The 13,311-nt window shown below is 53.7% G+C and overlaps 5 protein-coding genes across 5 annotated transcripts; 2 read left to right on the forward strand and 3 right to left on the reverse strand.

Annotated features, from left to right (window-relative positions):
• Positions 1-1,620: 1,620 nt before the first annotated feature.
• On the reverse strand, positions 1,621-3,022 carry IUM83_11607 (uncharacterized protein; the record flags this gene model as incomplete). The annotated part of the gene is made up of 3 exons (XM_067936179.1): positions 1,621-1,632; positions 1,690-1,807; positions 1,905-3,022. 3 exons carry the CDS (start codon positions 3,020-3,022, stop codon positions 1,621-1,623), a joined length of 1,248 nt encoding a protein of 415 aa, XP_067798652.1.
• A 2,466-nt stretch (positions 3,023-5,488) lies between these two features.
• Positions 5,489-7,099, reverse strand: IUM83_11608 (rna binding protein; the record flags this gene model as incomplete). Its single annotated transcript, XM_067936180.1, has 1 exon — positions 5,489-7,099. One exon carries the CDS (start codon positions 7,097-7,099, stop codon positions 5,489-5,491), a length of 1,611 nt encoding a protein of 536 aa, XP_067798631.1.
• A 467-nt stretch (positions 7,100-7,566) lies between these two features.
• IUM83_11609 (uncharacterized protein) lies at positions 7,567-7,908 on the forward strand (the record flags this gene model as incomplete). Its single annotated transcript, XM_067936181.1, has 1 exon — positions 7,567-7,908. One exon carries the CDS (start codon positions 7,567-7,569, stop codon positions 7,906-7,908), a length of 342 nt encoding a protein of 113 aa, XP_067798632.1.
• A 1,089-nt stretch (positions 7,909-8,997) lies between these two features.
• IUM83_11610 (DNA replication complex GINS protein PSF2) lies at positions 8,998-10,224 on the reverse strand (the record flags this gene model as incomplete). Its single annotated transcript, XM_067936182.1, has 8 exons — positions 8,998-9,041; positions 9,109-9,174; positions 9,261-9,306; positions 9,400-9,595; positions 9,671-9,767; positions 9,853-9,967; positions 10,037-10,111; positions 10,189-10,224. The coding sequence occupies 8 exons, from the start codon at positions 10,222-10,224 to the stop codon at positions 8,998-9,000; spliced, it is 675 nt and encodes a 224-aa protein (XP_067798638.1).
• A 1,090-nt stretch (positions 10,225-11,314) lies between these two features.
• Positions 11,315-13,159, forward strand: IUM83_11611 (Phox homologous domain; the record flags this gene model as incomplete). The annotated part of the gene is made up of 1 exon (XM_067936183.1): positions 11,315-13,159. The coding sequence occupies one exon, from the start codon at positions 11,315-11,317 to the stop codon at positions 13,157-13,159; it is 1,845 nt and encodes a 614-aa protein (XP_067798546.1).
• Between the last annotated feature and the right edge of the window lie 152 nt (positions 13,160-13,311).

Below are 13,311 nucleotides of genomic sequence, written 5' to 3' on the forward strand. Positions count from 1 at the left end.
TGCTCCATGCTGCCCAGCCAGATCTTATACTGTCAACGCAGAGAAGGGCTAGGCGGGTTGGGCTAAGCTGTTACTTCGAGTTCTTATGAGGACGAAAGAAACGCATGAGTTGAAATTAGGATGAAAAAGTACTCGCGAATATTATTATTATACTGCCACTTTTAAGTTTTAAAAAAGGAAGGAGAACTACAACGGTGCGTTGTCGATCTGGCACAATTCGCTTCGGAGTAAACTTTTTCGCGCTACATCTTGATTTCGCTCTACGCGAGCTGTTGGTTGCGCATGGCAGGTAGAAATTGAGTGGTTTATTGTTGAAGCATCTATTGTAGGACACAAAACAAAGATATATTCCGCGTGCTCTAGAACAAACCAAAACTACGAATGAACCAGGTTCGAAACGGTTTCGTGGTTTGGTTCGAAGTGGTTTGAACCGACTGAGCCAAAGCAAACCACGAGAATGTGGTTGGCTAAAAACCTTGATTTGAAACTGTTCACGATGCGGCTCTTATCGAGAAGTGCCGCGCTGCACAGCCGAAAGGCCGAGCGTCGTTGAAGGCTGGAGCCGCTGTCAAAGACGAAAGCTGCATCAGGGTGAGATGCTCACCGCCTTCGGGAATGCAAATCCTGCCATCCAGGAGGTGCAAGCGAATAAGCTAACCTTGCTACCGATACCAGCCGCAGATTCTAATTCTTCGGGTATGCCGCTTGGGAGAAATGAATGCAGACAGAAAATCCGTCCTAAATCAGACATAATGACCTGCAAACGCAGGACATTTGCAGGACAGATTAAACGATTCTAGTGTAGAATTACTAACATACATAAACAAAGATGAATCCATCATCAACCAGAGCACCTGGTTGTACCAGCACTGAGAGGCCTCAGAGAGACCGTTTGCAACCGCAGCGAAGCGGAGGTCTGCAATGGTCGGCGCGTGGGCCGGAGTAGTTGCACTGCGAAGTAGATTCTATCTAATCCAGACACCGCGCCTGGCCGAGGTGAGGACTTCGACTAAGGGGGTGGGGCAGGCCACACAGCGGCGCCCCCCGAGCGAAGCGAGAGAGGGGCGGGCCCCCCATGTCGAAGTCCGTAGACGACAGCCAACGCGTGAGTGTCCGCCCTTAAATGACTACCGTCTGGTGGGTTTAGCACAGTTTTATCTGCGCCGGTCTGAAACTTTGCCCGTGCGGATAGGTTTAGTTTAGCTAAACAGTAGTGTTTTACATTAAAAGCTCATGTTTGCTGTAGGATTCTGGGATTTTGCAGGACAGATTCCATGATTGTGCAGGACCCTTTTTCTGGCGCAGGACCCATTTTCTGTCTGCATAAAAATCGTCTCTGCCGCTTGGCCTTTGAAGAGAGCCCGCAGGGAGTACAGAGAGCCATACTGACCAGTCAGGCAGTGGGAAAAGCAAACCATCGGTTGCAGCTGAAGCTCAACTCCAAACCACGAAACTCCAAACCTCAGGAAAGGTTCAAGAGCGTTGGTCTGGTAACGTTCAAACCAAGTAACGGCGAAAATTGGTTCAAAGGTCGTGAAATATAACTTCGAACCGATAGTTTGCACTTTGGTTGGTTTGGTTTGTTCTAGGCGTGGCTCTACCAATACTGCGCGTGCAATACTAATCACATGTCTGCAAAAGAAACAGAGGTGCAATGGTGGAGCTTTCCCAGCGCAACACACTACAAACCATCTCAAACAACCAGTAATTGGATCTAAGACGTTCATGGTCATCGATAGACCCGCCATGCACGACCTCGCAACCTGCAGGACTGTCGTATTTGTCATACAGTCGGTTGAAATGCGCCCTGGTACCAAATTCACACAAGATAAACCCCAGACATAAGTGCAAACGAATTCGTTGAAGGGAAATATAAACACAGCAGTTGAAATCACCTAACGTACCAATGAAATGTGTCAACCAAGTGCTCATGGAGTTCCAGGGCCTGTTTGATCTCTGGTGAGGAAATAGTGCGGCGACAAAATGTGTATCCGGTAGGTGTCTGCAGTCGGAACATGAGCTGGACCGAAGTAAGAGTAATTTGAAGCCTTGACGGTCGATAGTCTCGACGGACAATGCACAGATCCTCGTTCAACACCTGCAGCACTTCGAGCCGCGTCCGAGTAGAGTCATCAAAGACCATCTTCTCCAGCTGTTGTCCGTCAAGAAAGAGGTTCCACGTTTTTGTGAATAGGTCCTCTGCGTTCTCGAACGGGAACTGTTTCGTAAAAGCGAAGAGAAGTGTCTGAGTGTTTTGGTAGTACTTGTGTTGATCCGTCCAGCCCATGAAACTCGACCTCGTTGATTCGACGATCTCGCACTCGGTGAACTTTCGGATTTCCTCGTAGGTCTTCCGCACGATTGCGTATGCCTCTGACATCGAAAGGGGCCGAAACTTGGCTGCAAAGGACAAGCTCCGAGGGACACCGCTGTCCCAAATCGCGAATCCCGTATCCTCTGATGTCTTCTGTTTCGTATACCTCTGGTAGCAGTCGTGCTCTTGAAGTAGTCTTCTGAGAGTAGCCTGATCTTCTTCAAGTGCGTGTGCTACGAGTGTGAGCTCCGAATACTTTTGCTGTAGTTCATCCATAGCATGTGCGCTACGCCAATTGCCGAGACCGTTCCACTGCACCAACTTCCTCGACATGTCGGCGTACACATTCTCCAACTGGTTTACTTCCTTTTGCATATGTAGTATAATGTTTTGTCTTCTCTGTCGCGACTTCTTTTCAATCGCCGACCGCTTAGCACGCTTTGGATCGGTCGATTTCTTGGAAGAGATAAGGGTCTTCTTCTTCTGGCTCGCATCATCGCTGTCGGAATGCGTCCGCGTAGCCATGCGGAGGCTCGTCACAGCGTCCGTGTCCTCGCTTCCCGGCCAACATTGCTTCGCCCCCGCCTTGGTGGTGAATAACACATCGTCGAGGTCTGATATGTCGGCGAATGCCTCCAAGAACGCAGTTTCCATTGAGGGGGACAGCGGTGGCTCTGATGGATCCAGAGGCTCGTACTTTGCCGACATGGTGTTGATGTTGCAACAACCTAAACGTGGACAGTCTCCTCTCGAAGTCTTTCTGTTTCGACGCAAGACAAGGGGGAATGAGCTGGACGACGACAACTGTCGATGCTTTATTTAGTTGGCGACATTTTTTAATAGCTTCGACTTGGTTAGAGATGTTAGAGTCCCTGTCATCTTCCTTCCCACTCATAAGAACTCCAAGCAATTGCTTAGCCCAGCCCGCTGCGCCCTCCTCAGTGCTGATACCATAAGATCTAGGGCAACAGCCGTAAACTAACGCCGATCCTCACAATTCGGTTCTTGCAACGGTTAGCACTGCTAACGCCACAAAAACCAAATTGCTAACTTAGCAGTGCCGAGCGACAACTACGAGCCCCTGGACCCATTAGAGTCGCCGTTGTCTTCCTCAATGGAAAGCACGTTCTCGGAGGCGTTCCGACTGCAGACACGAACAGAATACAGTTTTTAAATGTGTGATTTTTCCTCACCAGAAATCAAAAATGCCCTGGAATCGCACGAAATCTTGTTCAACGCATTTCTGTGGTACATGATTCCTTCACTGCTCCAAACAAAGAGCGTGCTGTCAAACTTTTTAATTGTTTTGTTGTTGGTGGTAGGATACTCTTTAACCGGCTGTACCATGATTTGTAGTACTTGAAGTATTATTAAATCTTTTCTGCCCCATTTGTCGCATCGCAACTCCGTGTCTCGAAACGCATTGGAGGGTCTTTGCTGTTGTTCTACCAGTCAAGCGTACTATCAAAATTTCAATGTCAGATGGATCGACCTGGTCTATCTCGTTTTGAGTTATGCATGTCAGCTGAACTAATGTTTGGTTCCCCCTAGCAGTTTTTTTTTCGTTTCTAATTTTCTTTGTTATACCGGTTGTGTGACGATTTCAACATTTGTCAAGTGTCATCAAACAACGAATTCATTCATTTGGAAATGGTCCCAACTAGACGTCTGCTAGGTGTAGACGGTAAGTAAAACTTGTACTTACGGTACCGAACTCTACAGGTACATTTCCATATCTTACATCATTCAAAATACCCGCGCGGTTTCAAAGGTGGGCTAAGTTTTGAACTCGTAGTACTTCGAAGTACTAAGCAGGCTCATGCGGATTGCTTAACCACTCGTGCATCGAGTGTTTTCGCATGTGCTAAAGATCATTCATTCCTTATTTTAATGCATACATGATGATGATGATTGCGAGAGCGGTAAAGACGATTGCGGTGACGTTTAGAGTCGTGCTCAGCATACGAATCGATGGGCGCTTGTGAGTCTAACACACACAAAATGTTTATGTACTGCACAAGCATGCATGCGCGCTATGAAATCGGATGAGCAGAGAGAGCGCGCGTGGAGCTAAAAGATGACAAATTCGTCATTCATTTTCACATTCACTTCAAGCTCCACAAACCTCCTCCTCCTCAACACGGCACCTTTGACCATGGCAACTACCAAGAAGACGGTTCTCATCACTGGCAGCACGCGCGGCATCGGGCTCGCTTTCGCTGAGTACTACGTAAACGCTGGCTGGAACGTCATTGGCACGGCTCGTGCGAACAGCAACAACGACAAGGTAAGTGCGACAACTGCAGCAACTATTTCCTCGCTCTCTCTAATCTTTCGATCTCCAACTTGTTCACAGCTCGCTGCACTCTCGCCTTGCAAGATCGTTACCCTGGACGCTAGCGATGAGGCGAGTGTGCTCGAAGCGGCTCGCGAGTTGGAAGGTGTTCCGATCGATCTATTGATTAACAACGCTGGTGTTGGCTTGTACACGACATTCGAGACGGCTACCAAGGACGCGATCATGAAATCGCTCGAGGTGAACGCTGTCGGTCCGTTTGTCGTCACTCGCGCACTCCTGCCGAACTTGAAGCTTGCAGCCAAGGCCGAGAGCCCCGCCACCGTCCTGCAAATCTCGTCGATCCTGGGCAGCATCAGCAACAACAACGACGAGTACGCTCAGTTGTTCCGCGGCCAGTACGGCTACACCACCTCCAAGGCTGCGCTCAATATGATCACCCGCTCGCTCGCCATGGATTTGCGTGAGAGCAACGTCACCGTTGTGACCATTAATCCTGGATACGTGGACACCGACCTCAGCAACCACCAAGGTGTGATCAAGCCCGCCGACTCGGTCCAGGCGATGGCTAACATGGTGGACAAGCTGTCACTGCAGGAAACGGGTAGGTTCTTCAACGCTGACCCCGCGATTCCTTCGTCGGAGCTCCCGTGGTGAGCAACGAAGCTGTTATCCTCCAGTTGGAGAAGATCCATACATCGTTGATACTTCATCTTTGTTTGCATCCCGTAGCTAGCGTACGGAATGAACAACGTTTTTTCAGCTGGTTGCATCACGAATGAAAACAAATCGGTGCGATGAACGTACCTCACAACCACGAGAAGTGTCCATTGCATACAAATCTAACAACTACTGTAGCAGTCCGGCGGCATCAAAATCTAATCGCTCTCGTCCGCATCGTTGCTCTTCTTGTGCTTCTTGTGTTTTTTCTCCTTCTTCTCCTTCTTATGTTTCTTGTGCTTCTTGGTTTCCTCCTCCTCTTCTTCTTCTGCTTCCACCTTTCTCTTTTTCTCTTTCTTGTGCTTCTTCTCCTTCTGCCCCATTATCTCTTCACTCTTATTGCCCTTGGTAGCGGTGGGGGATCCGTCGTGCTGGAATGGGCAGTTGTCGCCGCGCACGCAGGAGCCGTCGCGTTGCCAGTTGTAGCACACGCTCTGGAACCGCTTCTGGTACTCGCTCACCTCTTCCACCGCGCTGGCAGGGGCCGCCTGGGCGACTTGGCCCGTGTGGGCAAAACGGCAGGACGCGCCACGCATGCACTTGCCATTCTGGAAATTCCGACACACCGCCACCTCAGCCACTGCAGCAACAGGTAGCGCCACACGAACGGGTGCCTTCCACCCTTCCTCCTCGGGCTCCTGGTATCCACCTGGAGGCGCCGCCACGTGACGGAATCGACACGCCGACCCACGTTTACATTTACCCTTTTGGTAGTTCTGGCACACTGGCGCTCCTTCGTCGGCACGGGTCTCCTCTTCCTCTGGAACCTGCTCTTCCTGCTCCTCTTGACCCATTTCCACTTCACCATTGCCCTCATTTTCGGCCTCCTCATTGTTCCCATTTCCGTGCAAATGTTGGAATTTGCACGCCGCGCCGCGTTTGCATTTACCCTTTTGGAAGTTGATGCAAATGGGTGCATCCGACGTCGCCTGGGTCTGTTCAGCCTTTTTGGGAGTTGCCTCCGCTGCCCCTAACGACGCGCCGGGGGTCGCAATTCCACTAACCGGTCTCTCCGCCGGCTGCACCAGCTCTTCTGCGTCCTGGTCTTGCATCACGTGTGCAAATTTACACGCGTCGCCGCGGGTGCACTGGCCCTGCTGGAACTTGTGGCAAATGCCCTTTTTCAGCTTCTTCTGCAGCTCCTCGCGCGCCTGCGCGTACCCTTCGTCCCTGGCGCCGTAGTCGATGTTCATGGGTCTGCCCATGACCACCATGCCGTCCAACTTGACGGCCGCCTCGCAGGGGCCCTCCTCGTGGAATTGGACGTACCCAAACCCTCGGAACTCTTTGGTCTGAATGTGCTCGGCGAAGCGCACAGCGCGGATGCTACCGCACTTGTCGAACACTTTCCTTAGCACTTCCTCTGTGATGTCATAGGCCAAGTTGCCGACGTAGATGGTGGTGCAACCCTCGGGTCTCGGTCCGATGACCTTGGTGGGGCGGTTAGAGGTTGCCGCAGCTGCGCCATTGCCGTTCCCGCCGTTAGCACCAGACCCATTTTTGGGCTGCAAAAAGCGCACATTCAAAGTGCGTTTGTCCCATTTGGACTGGTTGAGCTGGTCCACGGCGTCCAGTGCGTGCGTGTACTCGCAAAACGTCACAAAGCCGAAGCCCCGCGAGCGACCTGTCTTCTGGTCGTACACCACCTTGGACTGGTGCATCTCGCCGAACGGCTTGAACTTCTCGTACAGCGCATCGTCGTCCACGTGCAGCGGCAGCCCCGCCACGAACACCTTGTTGCGGTCGCGCCACAGATCCCCGTCCGCCATTGCTGCTGGTTAGGCTAGTGCTAACCGAGAAATGGTGGCCAACGGATGAAAGGCAAATTGCAAGTGTATCGTACATAGCCAATGTTCTCCGAATGTGCCCCGAATGTAAACATGATCTTGAAGCGGCGCATAAGAGTTCAGCTAGTTGAACTGAACTCTGCGCTGACGTTGCATTACACTTTGGTGCTGCCTTTTTGATACATGCACTCGCGTTTCCAGGCTTTGGGAAGCCACGCATACCATAAGCTGCGCAGTTACGCTCGACCGACTCCAAAACCATCTCGCGGGCCCGGCTTGGACTGAGCCGCGGAGCTCTTGACACTTTTTGCGCTCGAGCCATTCTACAATTCACCAGCCGTCTAGCACACTGCACTCGACCTCGTTTATCCCAGCTATACGGCTTTTCTGGCATTGTCATTGCCATTGCTGCCTACCTATCAGTTGCCAAGTGAGACCTTTGACTACCCATGAGCGAGACGGAAGATGTGTGCGGGTGTTTGGTGTGCGCCGTGCTCTGCGGTGTCTGCTGTGTGGCTGCTGCTGAGGAAGACAAACGCGAGCGCGAACGAGCGGCGGCCGAGGCGCTGCAGCTGAAGAACCCGGGCGTCGTGGTGGTGAACCCCGTGGCGGTGCCCACTCCGTACTCCCAGCTTCAGAAGCAGGCAAAGGTAGATGCGGTTGAGGTGCCAAAGGAACCGAGCCAGACGACACCAGAACCTGCAAAGAAGAAGAAACACAAGACCAAGGAGGGCAAGACCCACAAGCAGAAAGCAGGCAGCAAGCGTCGACGCGGGCCACCTTCGTACTAAGCGAGCGAGCTTCGGCTCGATAGCCTGACACAGGTTCCACGTCCACAGCCACTGCGCTGTACTCAGTCCAAGCCCACATGCATGCAGAGCGTCCCAGTCGATAAGTAAGTACTAAGCGTCGTCGCAGAGGTCATACGAGAATTTAAATACTCAGTAAAAGCGCGGCGCAGCTCGTAGGGAAAGCTGCCGCCGAGAACAAAATACACCGCCGTCGTCGCCATTTTTGCATCTAAGTAAGAAGAGCCTTGATCGCGTCGTCGCCACAGGTGACACGGTTTGGTTGTAGCCTCCTCGCATCCGGAAATCATGGAAATGCGGCTGGGTACAGTGCGGTGCACCTAGGTCGAAAACTAGAGCGGCGACTAGTCCAGAAGCAGTCAGTACGACTTTGGCGGTGTAATTGACCTCCGAGCCTGGTCTCAACTGAGGTGGGAGCTCCATGCACATACGAGCAGCTTCAGACATGAAAAAGAAAATGACCAGGTCGCTGGTCAGAGCTTCCGGGCTTCATGATTCAATGTTCCAAAGCTCTTGCGGCGTTGTCGGTGTTCATCAAACAAAAAGTATGCAAACTCGGCTTAAGCACTGTAGGTCCGTCAATGCGCGGCATTCAGCGCAGCGAGAACTTATCTGCGTGTTATCAGTTTTGGCGTGCCGTCCACGCGCTGCAGGCCATGCCAAAGCCACTTGGTCACCAATTTCCATAACACAATGTTCATATCCATCGCCTCCGTCGAAACGCTGGGCGAGAAGTGCCTATCCAGCAAAGCGCAGTTGAGTCTTGCGATTGCGTTGGTCACAGCTGGACAATCTGTCACATTTACTGTGGTTGAATCTTACGTAACACACCGAACTGCTTCAACTCGAAGCTGTTCAAGGATATCGGCGTTTCGACGCGGCTTCGCAGCTAAGATTGCGATGCGATCATTTCCAGGACATCATGCGCGCAAAGCAAAACCGAGAATGTTAATATTACCCAGTGCGATTGGCACTCTGTCGTTTATTCGACGATTGCTGCTAGCGAGAGCACAAAGACACCAGTACGAGTGAACATAGGGAACTGGGTCGCTGATATGCAAACGAAGATATCTATCCCCGAAACCGCCGTAGCCGGCGCGCTGCTGGGCTTTCCGCTGTTCGCACAACATACATCATTGTTAGAGCGTACACTCCTTGGATTCGCTGGGCAGCCAAGCATACCTGAGGAAGCCTCCGAGTAGCTTTGGGTCTGGGATTGCGACTGCGACTGGGAGAAATCCTCGCCCTCTGAAAGGAATTGCAAAAATACAGTGCAACAGCAAGTTTAACATTGTTCATCTCAGGAAAGTCAATGTGTCTGCGGTTGAGCTCACCTGCTTCCGCGTTGACTTGCGAGAGCCGGTAGAATTGATTCAGCGACTGAGGGGCACGCAAGTGGTAAGGAGTTAGTAGGTGCACCAACAAACGACGACATTTCGATGCAATGAAATCGAACTAGCGACGCAAACGTACCCCAAGCATGAACTCACGAACTGAATTGATCTCGAGCGCCGAGATGTTGTTCATGTGAATCACGGAAGCTGTTCCACCGCTCTGCACGTCACCGGCGATTTTGGACAGACCGTTGCGGATCTTGTCCTGCCTCACGTTCTGCAGGTCTTCCAGCAGCGAGCGCATGTGTTCGCCTTGGTCCAGGTCCTCCGGAGCACTGCAGCTCGCACCCACCACCAGCAAGTTAACCAAAAGATGTTCAAATCCAAAGAAGTGTCCAGTTTGCACCTACTTCTTCAGCAGCAGCGACGCCACTTCCAGGTAGTGGAAAGGCAGCTCTTCGAACGCTTCGTTGGACTTCTCGCGCTCCAACCTCGACGTCAAGTAGTCTGCAGCATTGATCCCAGGCAAACCAAAATGGGTAAATTACATAGTATCCAACATTGAGCAAATACGGAAATAGCCGACACCTACCGACCGAGAGCCACGACGGCGCCAGGATACGGCACTTGTTGAGCTGCTTGAGCATGATGGCGAGCCACAGCGGTACGTATGTGGTGATTCCCGGCTGGAACGGTCCAAAGTCGCCCTAGAGAAGCGTACCCAGAATGTTAGAAAAGGTTGCCTATTTCCATTGTGCACTATACTGGTCACTTACGCTAATGAAGTTGAGCATGCCGCTGTTGTCGCGAAGGTGGAAGTGCGGCAAGATGCCGATGAGCTCCTGCTCCGCCTGGTTGTTAAGCACACAGAGGCGCGCGCGGTCAGATAATAGGCGGCTCCGCCAGACAGGCCCGCCGCTGGACGTACCAGGAACTCGGTCTCGCTGGCCGACAGGCTTGCCATCGTTTTGCGTCCGTCAGTCAAAACGATTTTTTTCCAAAAAAGAGTCGATTTACAAAATTGGGAACGCATTTTTGGGTGCACTTTTAGACGAAGTTGGTATTGTTCACAAGATTGGCGCTCTATGCCTCAAGGGGGAAGACAAGAATGCCGCTAGATGTTCTGCTTGGACTTCAACGGAGACGGGTATATGGCCAAAATTCTCTCTCTGCGACGTCGGTGACTTTCATTGACCGGAGCGGTGCAACTCGCATCGCACTTCCATCAGATGCTAGAATGACATGTGAGACCTCAGTTCGCTGCTGCAACCTGCAAGCTGCGCGACAGCGTCGTTATCGGAGCTCCGCATTGCCAACGGGTGGTTTCCATGCGTCTGAGATCGGCTGTCGCGAGCAGCTCGCCGCGAAGTCGGCTGCCGTGTGCAGCAGACGGCAGCGACAATTTTTGGTCATATCTCGTTGACTACCTGCGACGTGTGCAGATGACCATGTGGCGCCTCGAATGCTGGCCGACGCTGTTCGTGGGTGGTGCAGCCCCTCTCGATCTCCGGGGAGGGCGCCACACCACGTATCTAATACCAGGTACGCTTTTTCAAACGGATCCGCTACGCAAGACGATGGCAATTGCCGCGCCGCGAGTCTGTGGCCACCACTACGTTCGACCCACGCACGCTGGTTGATTTGTTTGGCGCCGTCGCCCTTTGCACCGCCTGAGCGCGGCTTTGGCGAGTTCTCCGGGCAGATACACCCGCTTGTAACGGCAGAGATGGCCCGGCACCGCATAGGACCCATTCCCGAACAGGCACGCCCGCGACAATGCATGTATTCCATCATGGCTACACCAAATGCTTGTGTATGTTTCACATACCTCTCTCATTGCATACCCTGTTCTTGTCGACTTTTATATCCATATCTCTTTCCTCAAAAAGTGGTCCATCCTCTGATTAGGTAGACGCAGCCATCTGCCGCTCCAGTCGCCAATTTGCTGCGTCGAGCGCAGGTCGGCGGCGTCCGACGCTCAACGCTCATCGTACCCCCCTGCACAGCCCCCAGTAGATAACTTACACAATACAATACACTGGTATTCCATGCGCATGGCCGCACGTGACGTGACGGCGCTGCTGCAGGTGCGCGTGCGCGTGGACGGCTCGCAGTTCGACAGCTCGCTCATGACGCAGCCCGAGTTCCTGCTGTCCACGCGCGTGGTGTTCCGCAGCGTGCGGCACGGCGGCACGCAGCTGCAGGCCTCGTGGCGCGTGTTCCGCTCCTTCCACGAGTTCCAGGGGCTGGACGCGCAGCTGCGCCACGCCTTCCCGCAGGACATGAAGCCGCTGGCGCCGCCGCCGCCGCACCGACGCCGCACGTGGCTGCGCCGCCACCGCAGCGCCAAGTTCCTGGCCAAGCGCTGCGCCGAGCTCAACGAGTACCTGGAGCGGCTGCTCGGCTGCCGGAGCCTCCGGCTCACGCGCTTCCTGGACCCGCACGCGCCGCTGGTGCTGCGCTGCTTCAGCAACTTCGACGCGGGGCTCGCGGCCGCGGACGTCACGGCGCTGCCCAACCAGTTCGAGGGCTGCGTGCTGTGTCTGGACTACCGAGACGACGACGACGCCAAGACAGGGAGGAACGGCGGCACCGTGGACACCGTCGACAGCAGTGAATACAGCGCGCTCGCGGGCGTCGAGTTCGAGGAGGAGATGCGCCGCGACAGCGGCGGAGAGTCCATCAGGCAGCGCAGGCCGTCGCGCCCCACGCAGCGGACCAGCGAGGACGCCAGGCTGGACGAGCTGCAGGCCAACCTCATGGACGACAAGGCCCGCAACCTGGCCATGTGCACCAAGTACGAGTGCGCTTGTCGCGTCTCGCCCTTCCGCGTCACGCACAGCAAGATGATGAGGATGTTGCGGCTCCGAGGCTTCAAGCAGACGTACGCGCCCCCGGAGGGCGCGCTCACGGCGCTGTATTGCGTGCTGTTCAAGCTACAGCAGTACAACGACCTGGACAAGCGGCTGTACGATGCACTCACGGGATTCCCTCCGGCGACCGGGACGTCCCAGACGCCCAAGGAGGATGGAACCTTGTCGAGGGAGGCGTCGGATGCGCTGGCGAACGACCATTTGCAGCTGTCTGTCGGTGTCGAGCTGCTGCGGCAGACGCTGGCCAACTACGGGTTGTTGCACGTGCATTCGCTGGAGCGGCATTTCCGCACGTCTGCGGTGGATCTCAAGAAGAGGCTGCACGAGTTCAAGTCGCGACGGCAATTGCGCGTCGGCGCGGTGGAGCTTGTGCTGCTGGCGACGATGTTGGATTTATCGATTCTGCTGATCACGAACGACCATGAAGGCTCGGAGCAGCAGATTCGACCACTTGCTGGTCTGCGGTCCATTCGCAAGGGCGGCCGCATCAGCTTGGCGTGCGGATACATTTTGCCCACGCTCGTGTGCGTCAACGGATTCTACCTGCTCGCCGAGCGCGATCGTATTGTGCCCGGAGTCATGTTGGATATCGACAGCGAAGAAGAGCATTTATTGACAGAGCGGCAGCGACGACGAATGTGGCAGGGCGTGGACGAAATGGATCGGCGCTTCATGATGGAGATCGAACGCACACTCACAGACGGCACCGATGCGTTTGCATTGGCCTTCGACTTCGACCTGGCTGACTCGCTCAACTCGGCCATCCTGGATGCAGTCTGGGACGACTGCCAGCACAACCCCAACCTGTTCTACCTCTTCCAACGACAAGCTCGGCAGTTTGGCAAAGGCCGCACGACAGCCCGCTTCTTCATGCAGTACATGGAGGTAGCATTCGGTCTCGAGGGTGCCAGCTACCTCGTGGACTTCTTGCTGCATGTGCTTCCCGAAGAAGACCTACGCAAGCAACTGCTGCACGCGCGGTGGATGCGGTTGCACCGTCAAATTGCCAAGCGCGTATCACCGTGAGGAGAACATGTATGAACACACAACACTAGCACGAAAGCTAAGCACTAGCTTGTAAGTTATGGACAATGTAATAAAAGGAATCGTGACCCTGTAACGCAGCTCCGAGCGGAGTTTTTTCACGTGACTGTTGAAGATACGGGCAAAGCGTCGCT

This window comes from Phytophthora cinnamomi, assembly GCF_018691715.1.
Source record: "Phytophthora cinnamomi strain GKB4 chromosome Unknown Contig8, whole genome shotgun sequence".
Taxonomy (NCBI): Eukaryota; Oomycota; class Peronosporomycetes; order Peronosporales; family Peronosporaceae; genus Phytophthora; species Phytophthora cinnamomi.